The sequence below is a fragment of the Balaenoptera musculus genome, chromosome 9, assembly GCF_009873245.2.
Source record: "Balaenoptera musculus isolate JJ_BM4_2016_0621 chromosome 9, mBalMus1.pri.v3, whole genome shotgun sequence".
Taxonomy (NCBI): Eukaryota; Metazoa; Chordata; class Mammalia; order Artiodactyla; family Balaenopteridae; genus Balaenoptera; species Balaenoptera musculus.
Genome location: NC_045793.1, coordinates 39,946,881 through 39,966,669, shown reverse-complemented (window position 1 = coordinate 39,966,669; position 19,789 = coordinate 39,946,881). Strand labels below are relative to the sequence as shown.

General features: G+C 39.5%; 1 protein-coding gene across 1 annotated transcript; it reads right to left on the bottom strand.

Moving 5' to 3' along the window:
- Positions 1-1,325: 1,325 nt before the first annotated feature.
- LOC118900447 lies at positions 1,326-19,414 on the bottom strand. The gene is made up of 2 exons (XM_036862799.1): positions 18,517-19,414; positions 1,326-1,400 (listed from the first exon to the last, which is right to left on the bottom strand). The coding sequence occupies exons 1-2, from the start codon at positions 19,106-19,108 to the stop codon at positions 1,375-1,377; spliced, it is 618 nt and encodes a 205-aa protein (XP_036718694.1). The 5' UTR covers positions 19,109-19,414; the 3' UTR covers positions 1,326-1,374.
- Positions 19,415-19,789: the final 375 nt, after the last annotated feature.

The window sequence follows — 19,789 nt, the reverse complement described above, 5'->3', positions numbered from 1 at the left end:
GAGAGAGAGAGAGAGAAGATATTTGAAGGGAAAGGCTCTGGATTCAAACTTCACTAACTAGTTTAAGAAACTTGGTAATTACCCTCTAGAAACCTCAGTTTTATCAGAAAACTATGTTACCCGTTATCACTCAGATCATTTTTGCATGAGATTTTTTTTTTTAATTTTAAAGAATAAAATACAGTTGAAGAAATTCCATCCCTCTTTCATATCCCATCTCTTCCTCCCCAGAAATAATTGTTATTCTGAATTTGGGGTGTGTCCTTCCATTCATGGTTTTAAACATTTACCACATATATGTTTATTCATAAATAATAGGTAGTATTGTCTTATCTTTTTAAAATTGATATTAATGATACCTTAATATACCTTTTTCAATATTTTACTTCACTTTGCATTAGTTTTTCAAGTTTTATTCAAGTTGATACATATAAATCTAGTTCACTCATTTTAACATCTGAATTTTATTTGTACTACAACCCACTCCAGTAAGACTTATGGACTTTCCACTGGAATTGCTCTTTTCAGCATCATCAATTACCCTTATTTTGAAATTCAATGGACACTTTCTTCTGTAATCTTGAATTCCTTAGCAGATTGAATCTAGTTGAATACTCTCTCCTCATTCCTGCTTTTCTTTTGGGTTATGTGAAACAATGCTCGCCCAGTTTTACTATACCTCTTTGAACTAATTTCAGTTTCCTGTGCTATCTATTCTCATCCAGATTCTAAATATTGAAGTTCCTCAGCAAGAGTCCCTCTCTTTCTTGCTCATTATTTTCCCATTGTAGAAGCAGCCTTACAAAGTTCTTGTATCACAATCAATGTTTTCCCATCTTAGACCCTTGGCATATCATTCATCCTATAGGCAACCTTATTCTTCACATGACTGTCAGGTTCTCTTCAAGTCTCATCTTAGAAGTTATCACCTTAGAGAGCCTTCCCTGTCCACCTAACCTGTAGTAATCCCCATTCATTATTCTCTATCACAGAATTCTGTTTAATGTATTTCATATCAACTAATGAGAAACTGATTCTGGCTAATATAAGGAAAAAATGTGTTTGGGATAATTTCCAAAATTGATTAAAAAAACTGGAGATCCAAGCGCAGTAAATAGGGAGGAACCTTAAGAGGCTAAATAGCCAGGCAACCTCAGTCCTGGTCACACTACAGAAGCAATCCAGCCTTAGTGTTAATGCTATTCACTGCTGGGCATTCAGGCCACTCGTATTGGACTCTGGAGGCTGTTTTAGTATATCTTCTGCTCCTGGAATGAATCTGCCCTACTTCACACATCCTAGATTCAAGTTCTGGGTAGTTCCATCTGAATAAGGAAGTTACTTACCAATAAGACTCATTCAGCAGCAGTTTTTTCAAACATAGAAAGGGTACTCAGATGCTAGATAAAAGAAAGAGGATAAATGAGTCCGGAAGTTCACTATCGCTACAAACTGTTTCGTAATTGTATATCTATTGATTTATTTGCCTGACTATTTTCCATATTCCATGGTTAGTGTGTTAGGTCCATATAGGCAAAACAATATTTGACTCATCACTCAGTACCTAGTTCCTGGAATTGACTGGGAAATGATAAGTGCATAATAAATACTTGTTCCACACCACTCAACATAGCACATTCTTGGTCATTTTAAAAAAATGACACACAACTAGTTAGAGTCTGTGTGTCAGTAGAGGATCTCCTTTGTTTTCAAACTGACTCTTTTACCTTTAGGAAAACATGTGGCTACATAGCTAATGCTTTAACTTCATGATTTTCTCTTTTGTGTTTATGAACGGTGAGGGCAGGAGGATGCACTTCGTACAACTAAATATCTGACCCTAATCAACAATCTTTTTTTAAGGAGAAACTAAAATAGGTTATTAGAATAAAAGCAAAGGTTTGGATGAACACATGTCTTCAGTGCTCTTTAGGTTTTGTTGACCTCCTTAAAAGTTTTCAAGACATATTCTGTTCCAAAGTGCAGTGTTCAAGTGCCCTCTTTGAGCATTGATTTGATGGCATTTACTTTTACTGAAAAGAAGGGAGCAGAGACAGGCTTCATTTTACAGCCATGTCCATTAGACTATGTCTTTGAAGAACTTCCTAAGACAAGGGAGAAAGGCTGTAATTTTATTTTCTCTAAAGATATAACGATAGATCCCTTCTCTCACCATACTGATGCTTATCTCACCAAACTAAAAGAAATAATGGCAAACTAAGATAGTTTAAACAGTATTTTAAACTCTACAAGTGATTACTTTCTCTTTCTTGATTTTACTTTAGTTTCAATGTGAAATAAAGAGCTTCCGAAGTTATTATACTAGCTCAGCAGAAAACATGTCAAATTATAAAGGTTGTTCTCAGGAAAAAAGTGGTGTTTACATGGCTTTTAATTTCTAGCGAAGTGAGAACCAAGTAAATTACAAAGTGCAGAAGTTTAAAAAACACAATTTTAAATGAACTGTGGGTAAGTTGAGGAATGGATGGCTGAATCAGATGTTAGCTAGATATTTAACTTTTTAAGAAAGTGTCAAACTGTTTTCCAAAGTGGTGGTATCTTTTTACTTTATCACCAGCTGTATATGAGGATTCCAGCTCTTCCAGATCCTTGTCAACACTTGGTATGGCCAGGCTTTTTAAACTTTAGCTATTCAAATAGGTTTGTAGAGGCAGCTCACTGTGCTTTTAATTTGTATTTCCCGAATGGCTAATGATGTTGAGGGTTTTTTTCATGTGCTTATTTACCATCCATATATCTTTTTTAGTGAAACGTCCGTTTAAAATTTTTGCTCATTTTTCATTGGTGTTTTTTGTTTGTTTTCATATTACTGAATTTTGAAAGTTCCTCATATATTCTAAATACAAGTCATTTCCTAGGTCTGCAGCTTGCAAAGTCTGTGGTATATGAAGTCATATATCCATTCATAAAATTGTACATGGACAGTCATAACAGCTTTATTTATAATAATTCATAACTGGAAACAACTCAAATTTCCTTCAAGAGGTGATTGCGTAAATAAACTAATGTATCCATACAGAGGAATACTATTCAGCAATTAAAAGCAATAAATATTAACACATGTGGCAGCATGAATGAGTCTCAAAATAATTATGTAGAAACAAGACAGACAAAAATGTACTTACTATATGATTTTACTTACATAAAATTTGAGAAAATACAACCTAATCTATAGTGAAAGAAACAAAAGTATACTTTGCCTAGAGAGAGGGGTAGGGGTAGGTGGGATGAATTCCAAAGGCACATGAAGAATCTTTTGGGGGATAATGAATTTATTCATTATTTTAAAATATATATAGATATATTAAACCTTGTCAGATGATATGTGTTAAATGTGTGCAGTTTGTTTTTTGTTAGTTATACCTCAATGAAGGTACTTAAAAAATATACTAGGGAATTCTTTATTAAAAGAAACCTAAAGTGAACAATTGTTTCCTAATGCAGATTACCCCTGCACTCTCGGTCTGCAAATATAGTACGTAGATTTTGGATTGGGTACAGTTCTCATCTGTGAGATGTTTGCCTCAGCACCTGGTTACTCATTGCCCTTGTGGCCCTCTTGAAAGGAGTGTAATGCTGTGTGTTTATTTTGCCTGTGGTGCTGCACCAGGACACCCTACCAACATCTTACCAAGGCCTTGTCAATCCGCATGAATCCCTTGGTCCTACAGCTGTCAATGCAAACATACCACATCTGTCTTTCATTCCTTCAGGAAGTGTCACCTGGTCAGCTGACGAGGGAGACCTCTACGTTAATTCTGTGAAAGCTTCTTTAGAGAGTTTGTTTCCCTTACTACACAGGGAACTACTACTACTATTGCTACTACTGCTACTACTACTGCACAATACAGCCCTAACCCGTGTAACAACAGGATTTTCTGCTCAATGTTTCTCTATTTTCCGCTCAATGTTTCTGTATTTTCCTATTCAATTCTGTAGCTGACGCAGACCTTTTTTGTTTTTGTTTTTAATTCAATCAGGTGTTTCTTTAGATTATCCTACCAAATACTTAATTAATGATTTTGTCTTGATTGTAACCTAGTTTTGTTTGACACTACACCAGACTTGTATTCTGGTTAACTAGCAACAGATATTTTATGCCGTCTCTGTTACTTATTATTTGTAATTGAATATTCACAGCTGAAAGCAATTTATTTTAATAGTGAAAGATTCCTGCTGAGGAACATATCCAGGATATCCTAGGGGAAAGGAGAATAGAAAGTCACCACTTGGGTGTGATTTCAGAGTGCCAAAAGGCCCTTATTTAAAAATATTGGAAATATTTCCCCTGGCTGTTACTACCACAGTGGCTGAATTTCCCATGACAGGCATTTTTCCTTACAGATCTTACCAAGAATCTATGTATATTTTTATGTGACAAAACATGGTGCTTTCTGGAAAATGAAGTATACCAGGTATCATTTTAGTACAGGTACATTTATAAGATTAAACAAAATTTGTATAGGTTTTATACTGAAAAATGATAAACCACCTTTTGGCCCAACTTTTAGCAAAAAGAGACATAATAAACAAGCTTGATACCCAATTAACAAGTTTGCAAAGCTATTAATTTTAATTGTCTTTAATCTGTTTGGGGAAAAAAAATAAAATCACTTAGTACTTGATCATAGTTAGGGATAGCATTTATACATGTTATGCACTCAAGTATGTTAATCTGAACTCTTTCTCAAAATGGAAAAGAAATATTCAAAATCATAAAAGGATGAATCACGTGGCCTAACATTTTTACACTATACATATGTTTGGGTTTTTTTTTTAATATCTTTATTGGAGTATAATTGCTCTACAATGGTGTGTTAGTTTCTGCTCTATAACAAAGTGAATCAGCTATACATATACATATATCCCCATATCTCCTCCCTCCCGTGTCTCCCTCCCACCCTCCCCATCCCACCCCTCTAGGTGGTCACAAAGCACCGAGCTGATCTCCCTGTGCTATGCGGCTGCTTCCCACTAGCTATCTATTTTACATTTGGTAGTGTATATATGTCCATGCCACTCTCTTACTTCGTCCCAACTTACCCTTCCCCCTACCTGCGTCCCCAAGTCCACTCTCTACATCCACATCTGCATTCCTGTCCCGCCCCTAGGTTCCTCACAACCATCTTTTTTTCCTTTTAGATTCCATATATGTGTGTTAGCATACGGTATTTGTTTTTCTTTTTCTGACTTACTTCACTCTGTATGACAGTCTCTAGGTCCATCCACCTCACTACAAATAACTCAATTTCACTTTTCACAGCCACTTTTTATGGCTGAGTAATATTCCATTGTATATATGTGCCACATCTTCTTTATCCATTCATCTGTCAATGGATATTTAGGCTGCTTCCATGTCCTGGCTATTGTAAACAGAGCTGCAGCGAAGATTGTGGTACATGACTCTTTTGAATTATGGTTTTCTCAGGGTATATGCCCAGTAGTGGGATTGCTGGGTCCTATGGTAGTTCTATTTTTAGTTTTTTAAGGAACCTCCATACTGTTCTCCATAGTGGCTGTATCAATTTACCTTCCCAACAGCAGTGCAAGAGACTTCCCTTTTCTCCACACCCTCTCCAGCATTTATTGTTTGTAGATTTTTTCATGATGGCCATTCTGACTGGTGTGAGGTGATACCTCATTGCAGTTTTCATCTGCATTTCTCTAATGATTAGTGATGTTGAGCATCCTTTCATGTGTCTGTTGGCAATCTGTGTATCTTCTTTGGAGAAATGTCTATTTAGGTCTTCTGCCCATTTTTGGATTGGGTTGTTTGTTTTCTTGATATTGAGCTGAATGAGCCGCTTGTAAATTGTGGAGATTCATCTTTTTTCAGTTGCTTCATTTGCAAATACTTTCCCTTGCTGTGCAAAAGCTTTGAAGTTTCATTAGGTCCCATTTGTTTATTTTTGTTTTTATTTCCATTTCTCTAGGAGGTGGGTCAAAAAGGATCTTGCTGTGACAAAAAGGATCTTGCTGTGATTTATGTCATAGAGTGTTCTGCCTATGTTTTCCTCTCAGAGTTTTACAGTGTCTCGCCTTACATTTAGGTCTTTAATCCATTTTGAGTTTATTTTTGTGTATGGTGTTAGGGAGTGTTCTAATTTCATTCTTTTACATGTAGCTGTCCAGTTTTTCCAGAACCACTTATTGAAGAGGCTGTCTTTTCTCCATTGTATATTCTTGTCTCCTTTATCAAAGATAAGGTGACCATATGTGTGTGGATTTATTCCTGGGCTTTCTATCCTGTTCCACTGATCTATATTTCTGTTTTTGTGCCAGTACAATACTGTCTTGATTACTGTAGCTTTGTAGTATAGTCTGAAGTCAGGGAGTCTGATTCCTCCAGCTCCGTTTTTCTTTCTCAAGATTGCGTTGGCTCTTTGGGGTCTTTTGTGTTTCCATACAAATTGTGAAATGTTTTGTTCTTGTTCTGTGAACAATGTCATTGGTAGCTTGATAGGGATTGCACTGAATCTGCAGATTGCTTTGGGTGGTATAGTCATTTTCACAATGTTGATTCTTCCAATCCAAGAACATGGTATATCTCCCCATCTGTTGGTATCATCTTTCTTTCATCAGTGTCTTATAGTTTTCTGCATACAGGGCTTTTGTCTCCTTAGGTAGGTATATTCCTAGGTATTTTATTCTGTTTGTTGCAGTGGTAAATGGGAGTGTTTCCTTAATTTCTCTTCCAGATTTTTCATCATTAGTGTATAGGAATGCAAGAGATTTCTGTGCATTAATTTTGTATCCTGCTACTTTACCAAATTCATTGATTAGCTCTAGTAGTTTTCTGGTAGCATCTTTAGGATTCTCTATGTATAGTATCATGTCATCTGCAAACAGTGACAGTTTTACTTTTTCTTTTCTGATTTGGATTCCTTTTATTTCTTTTTCTTCTCTGATGCTGTAGCTAAAACTTCCAAAACTATGTTGAATAATAGTGGTGAGAGTGAGCAACCTTGTCTTGTTCCTGATCTTAGTGGAAATGGTTTCAGTTTTTCACCACTGAGAACCATGTTGGCTGTGGGTGTGTCATATATGGCCTTTATCATGTTGAGATAAGCTCCCTCTGTGCCTACTTTCTGGAGGATTTTTATCATAAATGGGTGTTGAATTTTGTCAAAAGCTTTTTCTGCATCTATTGAGATGATCATATGCTTTTCCTCCTTCAATTTGTTAATATGGTGTATCACATTGATTGATTTGCATATATTGAAGAATCCTTGCATTCCTGGGATAAACCCCATTTGATCATGGTGTATGATGCTTTTAATGTGCTGTTGGATTCTGTTTGCTAGCATTTTGTTGAGGATTTTTGCATCTATGTTCATCAAGGATACTGGTCTGTAGTTTTCTTTCTTTATGACATCTTTCTCTGGTTTTGGTATCAGGGAGATGGTGGCTTTGTAGAATGAGTTTGGGAGTGTTCCTCCATCTGCTATATTTTGGGGCTTCCCTGGTGGCGCAGTGGTTGAGAATCTGCCTGCTAATGCAGGGGACACGGGTTCAAGCCCTGGTCTGGGAAGATCCCACGTGCCACAGAGCAACTGGGCCCGTGAGCCACAATTACCGAGCCTGTGCGTCTGGAGCCTGTTCTCCGCAACAACAGAGGCCACGATAGTGTAAGGCCCACGCACCGTGATGAAGAGTGGCCCCCGCTTGCTGCAACTAGAGAAAGCCCTCACACAGAAACGAAGACCCAACACAGCCATAAATAAATAAATAAATAAATAACTGATTGAAGGACTTTATTTGGAAATACAAATATATGTTTAAAAAAAAAATGGAAAAGAGCAACCAAATCAATAATCAAATCTACCAATGATAATAAGCTCTAAATACTAAACTAAGATAAACATAAAATCAGAAACAAATTAGATGCAGAAAGCAAACCCCAAGTCTACATTTGCTCCCAAAGTCCTCTGCCACAACTTTGGGATGATTCGTTGTCTATTCAGGTATTCCACAGATGCAGGGTACATCAATTTGATTGTGGAGATTTAATCTGCTGCTCCTGAGGATGCTGGGAGAGATTTCCCTTTCTTTTCTTTGTTCACACAGCTCCTGGGGTTCAGCTTTGGATTTGGCCCCACCTGTGCGTGTGGGTCACCTGAGGGCGTCTGTTCCCTGCCCTGACAGGACGGGGTAAAGTAGCAGCTGATTAGGGAGCTCTGGCTCACTTAGGCCAGGGGGAGGGAGGGGTACGGAATGCGGGGCAAGCCTGCGGCGGCAGAGGTTATCATGACGTTGCAACAGCCTGAGGTACGACGTGTGTCCTCCCAGGGAAGTTGTCCCTGGATCACGGGACCCTGGCAGTTGCGGGCTGCACAGGCTTCTTGGAGGGGAGGTGTGGATAGTGACCTGTGCTCGCACACAGGTTTCTTGGTGGCTGCAACAGCAGCCTTAGCGTTTCATGCCGGTCTCTGGTGTCCGAGCTGATAGCCGCAGCTCGTGCCTATCTCTGGAGCTCATTTAGGCGGTGCTCTGAATCCCCTCTCCTCACGCACCCTGAAACATTGGTCTCTTGCCTCTCAGGCAGTTCCAGACTTTTCCCTGGACTCCCTCCTGGCTAGCTCTTGTGCACTAGTCCCCTTCAGGCTGTGTTCACTCAGCCAACCCCAGTCCTCTCCCTGGGATCTGAATTCTGAAGCCTGAGCCTCAGCTCCCAGCCCCCATCTGCCCTGGTGGGTGAGCAGACAAGCCTCTCAGGCTGGTGAGTGCTGGTTAGCAACAATCCTCTGTGCGGGAATCTCTCCGCTTTGCCCTCTGCACCCCTGTTGCTGCGCTCTCCTCCGTGGCCCCAAAGCTTACCCCCCGCCCACCCACTGTCTCCGCCAATGAAGGGGCTTCCTAGTGTGTGGAAGCTTTTCCTCCTTCACAGCTCCTTCCCAGAGGTGCAGGTCCCATCCCTATTCTTTTGTCTCTGTTTTTTCTTTTTTCTTTTGCCCTACCCAGGTGCATGGGGAGTTTCTTGCCTTTGGGGAAGTCTGAGGTCTTCTCCCAGCGTTCAGCAGGTGTTCTGTAGGAGCTGTTCCACATGTAGATGTATTTTTGATATATTTGTGGGGAGGAAAGTGATCTCCACGTCTTACTCCTCCGCCATCTTGAAGTTATCTCTAATGTTTCATTTTTAAATTTTTTTTGGCCATGCTGCACAGCTTGCAGGATCTTAGTTCTCTTGACCAGAGTTCGAACCTGCACCCCCTGCAGTGGTAGTGTGGAGTCTTAACCACTCTAGTGTGTTCATCTTTAATGAACATTTTCTAACTATTTTCACAGTATATGTGTTTTAACAGAAAAATGTAGATTATTCACATTTTGTATAATGATAAATTTAATTTTATTTCTTGATCTTACTTTATGTTTTCTATTCATTTCCTTGGTTACGTTTTTTTCCTCTTCCTTTTTTAAATTTTGCCTAGTTTTATAGAATCATTACACAACCCCCTTTTCCTCTTGTTACTCTGGAGAAGTTTTTCCTGCAATGTTTATCTTCTTATTCTGAGGACTCATTAAGGAATACATGTCTCTACTCTTATATGAAAGAAAGATGAGAACTGTTTTTCCCCACTCAGAGCTCTATTTCCAATTTGCTTTTCCCACCCAACAAGATGAGGCTTGGGGTGTCAGTACTTCTCCCAACCCACTCCAACCCAATGTCAGAAGAGACCTTTGCTGGCTCTTCTGTCTTTTCCTCTTCCCTCATCCCCAATCCTTGGTTTCATGGGATACAGTGAGATAGTTTAGCACTTTTCACTGCAGACCCTTATTAGGTTTGCTTTGCATGATGCCTCCTCTACTTTCAGAATCGTCATTTAGCCTCATTAATGTTTCTTCCCCTCCTTGTCTTCCATTCTCCTAAGGCCACTGCTGTGATTCATTCATCATTTGGGTGGAATTCTTAGCAAGGATTTTCTTCAGATGGACTGTGTGGGTCTTATATACTCTGAGTCTTTGCGTATCAACTAATATCTTTCTTTCCCCTTGACAGGTGAATTATATCTCATCCACATGTAGGATTCTCGAGTTGCAGTCCTTTTCTTTCACTAGTCAGCAGAAGTTATTAAACTGTGCTTTTAGCTTCCAATATTAAAGATGAGAAGTCCAACGAAAGCTTGACTTTTTTTCTTTGTATGTAACTTTTTTTCTTCTGTTGGGAGACTTATAAGAATTTTCTCTTTATTTTCTGAATCGGAAACTTCACTGGGATATACCTAAATATGTCTTTTTATATCAATCCTGTCTGGAACCTATTAAGTCCCTTCAATTAACAAACTAAAAACCATTATTCAAACTAGGGAAAATTTCCTTTGTCATTCCTTTAATTACTATAATTCCTCCATGTATTCATTAGTCTCCTTCTAAATTTCTATTATCCAACACTTTCCCAAGTCTCTAATCTTTTCCTTCCTGATTTCAACGTCTTTGTATTTCCATTCAGAAATTTTTGTTATTTCTTCTATCTGATCTTCCAGGCCACTAAACTGGTTCTCAGTAGTGATCATCCTATTCTTTAAGATAATTTCTCAATGAAATATTAAGGAAATTTTCACACTTATACATAAGTTGAAAGAATACTATAATAACATACACACCTTCCCTTCCCACCTCCCACGTACCCACCACCTAGCTTTAACTACTACCAGCACATGGCCAATTTTGCTTCATGGAAACCCATACCCACTACCTCTTAACCCAAATGGACTATTTTATAACAAATCTCAGACATCACATCCTCGCATCCTTAAATATATCAGGATCTAAGGTCATCTTTCAATGTCATCTTATGTCTTTATGTGTCCAATTATTTTCTGTTAAAGTTCTTATTGTCTCCTTCACGATTCCTATTTCAACAAGAGGCAACTGTTCTGGGTGCTCTCTTCCTTTGTATACAAAAGGTTCTAGGCACCTGAGGTCAAGATGCTGCAATGCTTTACACTGTAGGCATTGCGTGTAATCAGCATTCTTATCTGCAGGCTCAGAAGACAAAAGTAACAAAATTCCATTATCTGCTTTCCTTCCTTTTTCCCCTTCTTTGACCTCTCAGTCTCTGCCTCTGTAAACTGGCAATCTGAGAGCTGGTAAACTGTCACTCTCTTATAGTGGAAAGAGGAAGAAACCTCTGTTCTATTCTCTCTTCAACTGCAAATCTGTGGTCTGCATGCCCCAGGATAGGGATGGGTTAAAGCCATCAGTTTCTGTCTTCTGTAAATCCTTAAGGTCCAAAGAGACTAGAAAGTCTTCCTCCCATGACCACTCATGAAAGATAGTGTTGCCCTTCCTCTCAGGGGTCAGTGGATCTCCACGGGCCAGTTTTTTTCTGATAACCACAGAGTCTTGACTCTTGCCTCAGAGCTCTCTACTACCATCCCAGCGCTCAGTCAGTTCTAAAGGAGAACCAAGCCCTAAGCCCCCAGTCCCATCTCCTTCTGAAAACTAGGGAGGCCATTTCTCTCATGAACTTGTCAGACTCCACCTGCCTGCTGGCCCTGGTATCTGTGCTTGTGGATGGACTGTAATTCACATTGGAGGATGATAAGGCAGTGCAGGTGAATCACCATCTCTACAGAACCACTCTTCTTAGCCCTCTGTTCATAATACATTTTTTCTCAAACCACATGTCATTTTAAGGAGTCTGAAGCATACCAAATGTCTTGTGCCTAAAAATCTAAGCTTAAGCAAACATTACCAATATCAAGTCTCCATCCTATGTACCTTTCCTAAGCAGATATCACCTCTTGTAGAAAAGAGGATAAAGTATAAAGGGAACAAAATTTATTGAGGTTGTTCTGGCCTCTGTTTCTAAGAAAACTCATAATGTCTAAATGGAGGCTTTTATAAGGCTGATCACTAGTATATGGGCCCCACAGGAAGATGACTTGGTCCAACACAAGACTTGAGTATTAGAAACCTACATAGTATAATGGAATTATGCAGTCTTAGTACTTGAAAGTATATTAAGATCATCTGCACGCATACATGCAGGCGCACACACACACACACACACACACACACACACACACACATTCTACCTCCTCTTCTATACTAAAGGAATCATGTGATTTTTCTCGAGGTGACTGATGCAAATTTCTCCAGGCCACCAATATGTGTTTTACAATGTACACAAGAAAATATCATTTTCTCTGAATACAGACTTGTCCAATTTGGTTGTCTGTTATATTTGGTTAAAAATATGTAACAAAATAGCACCATAGGTGTTCAATCATACAAAAGAATCCATCAAAATTAAGTCTGGCAAAAATAAGCATAATACATAGACAAGGTAAATCTATGCTTTAAGAAAAAACATTCTGTAGAAGTATTGTGGGCATTTTTTATAAGTATAGAGCAAAATTAGATGGATGACACTATCTACTTGCTAATATTTGAAATTGAAGTACCTAAATAAGCATAGAAAATCTGTGTCTACTCACCTGAATTGTTAAAATGCAACAGCTCAGGGGATTTATATTAGAATTAGATTGACCTTTATACCAATCAGAATATAATACATATGGGGAGGCTACATTGAACCCTACAATATTTCTTCTTTGGCTTTGCCAAAGAAATTAAGTCCATATTATTTTCAAATAATGGAAGTAATTGCATGTGAGACCATAATAAAATCATAAAGAAAAAAAAGCAAGATACGTATATTAAAGTGAAGTGAAATGCAGAGTTAGGAAGGCACAGAGGGTTCTTTTGGAAACAGAATGATGGCTGGAGACATCTGTGTGTGTGATTGGCAACTAACATCAGCCATTATTTGTCATATCTGTTTCATCAGTGAATGAGAAGTCTCATAATTTTTAATGAAATTGACCAGATAAATTCCCAGAGTTCTCTATCAAAACTCTTATACAATATACTTGCTAAATTACAAGTCATCTCTTCAATACCTCTTTTACAATACAGTGTGGTGTACCTTTCAGGCACTCTCAGTAAACTAATCTGATGACTATAAAGTTGAATCATGAAAAGGTAAAAACTATCTACAGCAGGACATACATTTATTTTTAAAGAAAAGAGTCTTACATCAAAGATGTCCATTTTTTATGTTTGATAGGTAGAAGCTAAATATGGATACTACTTTAATAAATAATCTGAAATACAGAATAAGCCCCCATTTGTGTTAAATACATTTTTAGATTCCTAAGAATTCTGCAGTATTAATGAAATATTGTCATCAAAAGATATAGATCAATAATTGAAATAATACAGTTTTATTCTAATATCACAAATGGATGATATGTCCTAAAAACATCTGAAATTTAGCTTAAAAAAAAACACACAACCAAAAACTCCACATGTCATTCCTGCATACCTTATGGAGCACAGGGTTATTTTATCCTATAATCTAGTGCATCTGTACTAGTATTTAGGACCATGGCCCATCTGAGAGATAGTTAATTTTTTCTCACCCATCTGGGACAGGCAGGCAGAGAGGAGCAAAGAAAGAATCCTATTGACGATCAGTTTCAGAACCAGTGCCTCCAACTGCCCATAAAAGAGAGATATAAAAAACAAAAACTGGGGCTTCCCTGGTGGCACAGTGGTTGAGAATCTGCCTGCCAATGCAGGGGACACGGGTTCGAGCCCTGGTCTGGGAAGATCCCACATGCCGCGGAGCAACTGGGCCCGTGAGCCACAACTACTGAGCCTGCGCGTCTGGAGCCTGTGCTCCGCAACCAGAGAGGCCGCGATAGTGAGAGGCCCGCGCACCGCGATTAAGAGTGGCCCCCACTTGCCGCAACTAGAGAAAGCCCTCGCACAGAAACGAAGACCCAACACGGCCAAAAATTAAAAAAATAAATAAATAAATAAATAAAGGAATTCCTTTAAAAAACAAAAAAAACAAAAAAAAAAACAAAAACTGTGGCTGCTAGGCATGATTTTTTTTCACTATGGTATCAGGAGGTCATGGTATGAGCCAATTGCAAAATATAACAATGATTCTCATTTAAAAACAAAAATTGGGGTAAAGGACATAAACAGAAACTTAAAGAAATCTAAAGGGTGAAACACCACAAATTAAACATGTTTAAACTCATCTTAATAAACATAAATAAAAATAATAAAATATTGCTTATCTTCCAGATTAGCAAATATAAAAAGACTGAAAATACCCAGCATTATAGAGGGCACAAAGAACTATCTATCCCATGTAGTGTCCGTAGGAAATTAAAGTGCCTTTTATCCTGGAAATTCTATCACTAAGAATATATCTTCCGGAGATACATCAGTAAGAGTACAGAAGCAAGAATATTCACAGAAGCATTTTTTAACACCAGAAGTTTAGAAACAATCTAAATTTATATCAATTAGGAACTTAACTCTCCTGAGTTATCTAAGTTCCACTTAAGAAGGATCATGAATACCAATGTTCATTTGAGCCTGTGCATTTACAGCTCCTCATATACCCATGTGCTCCCCCAATATATCCATGGATTCCCCACACTTCCCAACACCCTTTCAGTTAAGCCAGGGAATATGACTAATTATGGACAATGGTGGTAAGCAGAAGTCATCAATGACATGTCCATGTTAAAGCATTTACAAGCCAGTGTGTGAACACCCAACTCCCCCTGCCGCTGACTTAGAAACTACATATTCTAAACAGCATGTCTGCAAGGCAACTGTCTGAATCATTGAGTTACTACTTGGAAAATAGCTACTGGACCCACAACAGACTGTGAGAACAAGAAACAAATAGGTTGTTAGGGAAATTTGGGGATACATTAATTACCATCATAGAGACTAGACTAACCTGAGTAATAAAAACATTATGGCAAAAGTGAGATACTGTTCTAAGAAAAAAAAAAACCGCTTAAATTTATGACACTGGCTTAGTTATCATGTGGAAGGTAGTGAGAAAACTATTCCCAGACAGCAGTGAGATACAGATTTATGCTGCACAGTAGCAAAATATTTAATAAAACTGAAGACTTGATAATTTGAAAGAGGCTATACAGCTAATGAACTTGTAGCTCTAGGCTGATGATCATGATGATTAAATAAACTTAATAGCATGTGTTAATTGCTAATTGATTGTGTATGGCAAGATATTACAAGAAAACAATGAGTTCAGGATAGAATTAGTAAATTCACAAGAAGAAATAAAAGATAACCTGGGGACTTGGAGACTTGGAAAAGACATTTCTTCTAGACACGAAGTATTTGGAAATGAAATTAAAGATGGCTTTGATTGGCACGATGACCTGGGTTGCGCAGTAAGCTGAAAAGGAAGGTTGTGCCCCTGCAGCTCTACCTTCATGGGTCTTTGCCAATTCTTAAGAACAGCAACAAATGAACAAATCATAGAGGTCAGTAACACTCAAGAATGTGACTATTTATTCCTGGACCCTACTCAAAGGACCTGGTCAGAGAGGTGATAATGGAGATCTAGAGGACCATCTTATCAGTGGATTACCATAAAACCAAACAGACATTTCAGTAGGAGCAAGGAGAAGAGCTCAAGGCAGTAGAGGGAGAATTTCCAAGTCAGAGCTACCCAGGAAAAGTCTGGAGAGTTAATGATTTGATGATAGCAAGATTCCAGAGAAAGCCACCTGATCATTCAATGTGTTCACCAAGCAAAATTTTGATATGTTCAGTAACAGCAAAGTGCTGATAGAGATACTCTATTTAAAAAGTATAAACACAGACATTTAATCTGAGTATACGACCTCTTCCTTCAAAAAAAAGTAGACTGTGAATATGACTCCTGTAAAAAGGGAAGGATATATAATTTAGAATAAATGCTTACAAAGAAAAAAAAACTTTAAAATAAGTTCCAGTGAGATTAACTGACCTGGAAAATCAACACTTGATTCCAAAAGTGAGAAAATATATATTGGAACAAATCCCTGTAGATATACAGGTCTTCTCTGTGATTCTGGAGCTGGGACTTGGCAAACTACATTTATTTATCAGCTGGCTTTGTATTTGATTCGGGTAAATGGAGTACTCAAAGGAGTCGATAAGGTGAGAGAAGTGAAAAGGATTTGCTTCTTTCTATGAGCTTACTGTTACTGGCAGCATTGTCTCAGCAACCGGTGCCAGTCTCGAGTATCTTTCAGCTCTTTCAGAACGAGCTTCATTGCACCCTCTCAATGGTTACCAGCAGAATCCATCCAAACAGCAACCGTCCCCAGAGTCTGAACTCCAGCTCCATAAATTGCCTCCTCCAAGCTCCTGGTGAAGTACTAGCAGCAGCCAAGTTGTGTCCCCTTCTAAGAGATTAGAGTCTTAACTGTGGGGCCTCTTCTCTGGGCTTTCAGGTTTGATAATGCAAACCTGTTTCTGCTTGGTCCTCCTACCCTAGGAGTAGCAACAGCTCCTGCAGTTCTTACCTTTGTGTTTCTTTCCTTTTTTGCTGTTTAATGCTTTAATTGCTGCAACACCTGCTAGCCAATTCCCTATATTTAACTCTCTCTTTTGAGATACTTAGTATGGTTTCTGTTATCCTGTCTGAACTCTGAATGATACAATGCATGGTATCAAAAGAGGTCCTACAAAGCAAGCCCTCAAAATAAAATTCTAGGACAATTAATTTTTACCTTGGCCGTGAAAACAGAGCTGGGTCCCTTTTTTAATAGAATAGGATGCTGGTAATCCATGATGTTCCATGGTATTCACAATTAATTAAAAGATCATCTGTGACTGATTGTGAAGGTCTGTCAATTCACGTGCTTTGAGATACTAAGGGGTGCTGCATGTTTCTGTCATGTAACTATAATTTAAAAACACTAGTGAGGAAGGGATAATTCTGCACTGCAAAGTTTGCAGAAAGAAATGGCAAGCTTGGGTTTTGAACATCCTGACTTCAAAGCAAAAGATGATTTCGCAGAATATTAATGGATAAGTGGCAGTACTTCCACTGAGAAGGTAAGTGGCAATTACTGAAATATGCCTCAAGAATGAAGTTGTGATGTGAATGTTTTGAACATGGATTTTGGGGGGTTTGTTTATTTACCAATGTGTAATTGATCATGGTATATTTAGAAGTAAAATACATAGGCAGCCTACTAAATATTACTTGCTATAGTCTGAATGTTTATATCTCCCCAAAATTCATATGTTGAAATCCTAATGTCCAACGTGGTATTAGGAGGTGGGGGCTTTGGTGATTAGATCAGGAGGGTGGAACCCTCATGAATGATATTAATGCACTTATAAAAGAGGCCCAAGAAAGCTCCCTTGCCCTTTCCACCATATTAGGACCCAATGAGAACTTTATGAATTGGAAGAAGGCCTTCACAAGAACCCAGCCATGCTAGCACCCTGATCCTGCACTTCCAGCCTCTAGAACTGTGAGAATTAAATTTATGTTGTTTATAAGCTACCCATCTATGGGTATACAGCCTGAACAGACTAAGCCATTACTTCATCTATATAACAGATAAAAAAACAAAAAATAGGTCTTGTGGCCAAAAACCAGACTTGAGTCACCACAATTGAAGTCATAGCTACTTACCTAGTTTACAGATCTAAAGCTTTTGACTGATGGGGAGGCTAGTTTCCCTTTAGGACTGACCCTGAATAACTGCCATACATACATACTATAAATCTCTTAGTCTGCTCAAAGGTATTTACCACCATTTACTTTGATGAGTGATACACAGGAAAAGTGAAGTGCCTAGACCTTTAAAAATTTATTAAATACAGGGTCAAAATTGGTGTTTATCCCTGGAGGCCCAAAATACCACAATATTTTGCAAGTCAAAAGAGGGCATGTGGTGGTAATTTGATATATGGTGTTTTCATTCAAGTCTGGATCATGACAACCTCAGTGGACCCAAGGACCCATATTATGATTATATTCCCATTTCCTGGATAAGTGATTTAAATAGATATACTCAGTAACTGGCAGAACCCACAGATTGGCTCTCTACCTCATGAAATAAAAGCAGGACAGGGCTTCCCTGGTGGCGCAGTGGTTAAGAATCCGCCTGCCAATGCAGGGGACACGGGTTCGAGCCCTGGTCTGGGAAGATCCCACATGCCGCGGAGCAACTAAGCCCGTGTGCCACAACTACTTAGCCTGTGCTCTAGAGCCCACGAGCCACAACTACTGAGCCCACGTGCCACAACTATTGAAGCCCGCGCGCCTAGAGCCTGTGCTCCACAACAAGAGAGGCCACCGCAATAAGAAGCCCGCGCACCACAGTGAAGAGCAGCCCCCACTCGCTGCAACTAGAGAAAGCCCGCGGGCAGCAACGAAGACCCAACGCAGCCAAAAATAAATAAATAAATCTATTTTTAAAAAAGCAGGACAATGTGAAATCCCCTAGATTTTCCTCTACCATAATAGTAAAACATAGCTATAGCACAACTGGGAATTTGGAGAGATAGCCACCAGCAGTAAGAAGCTGGATCTCAGCAAATAACTATTCACTATCATAAACTTAATCAGGCGATTACACCAATTACAGCTTCTATTCTAGAAACAGTATGTTTATTTGAGCATATTATCAAAGTCTCTGGTACCTGGTATGCAGCTGGTATAGGCGAATTTCTCTGCATTCTTCTTCCAGGCCGTGGGAGGTAGGGATGCAAGAAGCCATTTAGGGCAGTAGAACAAGTGACACAAGGGAGGAGTTCCAAGCATGCGTATGCTGATAACCTGAGACACATTTACCAGCTTCCCTCTGGTGCCTTGGCTCCCTGCAGCCAGGCTGGGCATCTGAAGCCCCCAGGCTTCCCGTGTCAAAGGGAGACTCCTTGCTGGGAAGAACACTGAGGCCACACCACACCATATTCTGGCTCTCTCTCCAGTCAGGATTATATCAGTAACAGCAGTCCAGAATATATTTTGCCTAATGGCGCTCTGCATTTTCTTTCTTTCTTTTTTTTTTTTTTTTTTAATGACTAATAGTACGTTGACAGTTGATCTTGCGCTAGAAACTTGATATAACTGGAGTTCAGAATGAGTACAGACAACATTCTGCCAGGGGCTGCGGAGAAAGTCCAGGAGCGAGTGCTGGGAGGGTAGGCCGCCCAGGACTGTGCACTTCCTATCTGAGAATAAAGAAGGGCCGCCAGAGAAGCGATGTCGGCGTTCACTGAGTACTGCCTCCATTGCATAACGGCTTCAGTGCTCTCATTTCCACACGTGTCAACTTCATTATTTTTTTTTCGTTTTTTAAAAATTCAATCCATTTATTTAAATGTATATTGTACATAAGTTACAAATCCTCACTTCCGCCACTCCGCTAGAACTTTCCACAAAAGCCTCCATTTCTACCTTGATCCTGTTTCTCACAAGTAGCACAACGTTACAGTCTGTGATTTGAGGGTTACAGCTGACAAACACCTGTTTGTTGGTCTTCCGGGCTAGGCGGCGGCGAGTCCAGCGGAGGTCGCGTGGGAAGTGTCTCGAGGAGAAAGGAGGCGACCACCGGAGGGAGTCCTGGCGGTACAACGTGGCCAGGCGACTGTGCGCAGGTGCAGCTTGGCCCCGCCCACAGCACGAGCTAGTGCGTCAGCCGTGACGTGGACGCACTGACGCACCGGCATCGAGCAGGGAGACGGCCAGGCGGACGGAGATCCCTCTAAGCCTCGCTGCAGGCTCGGCCCACAAGCGTCCTGAGCCTAGTCCCCGCCCCAGTCGCCGTCATGGCCAGACCCGAGCAAGCGAGCGCCGAGAGGCCGAGCGCACCTCTGCTTAAGGTCAGGGCGCGGGTACCTGGTCCGCAGCTGTTGATGGACAATTGTTTTTTTTCCCTTTCAGTAACAGTGAAGAAACATGAAGTCGGCTTTT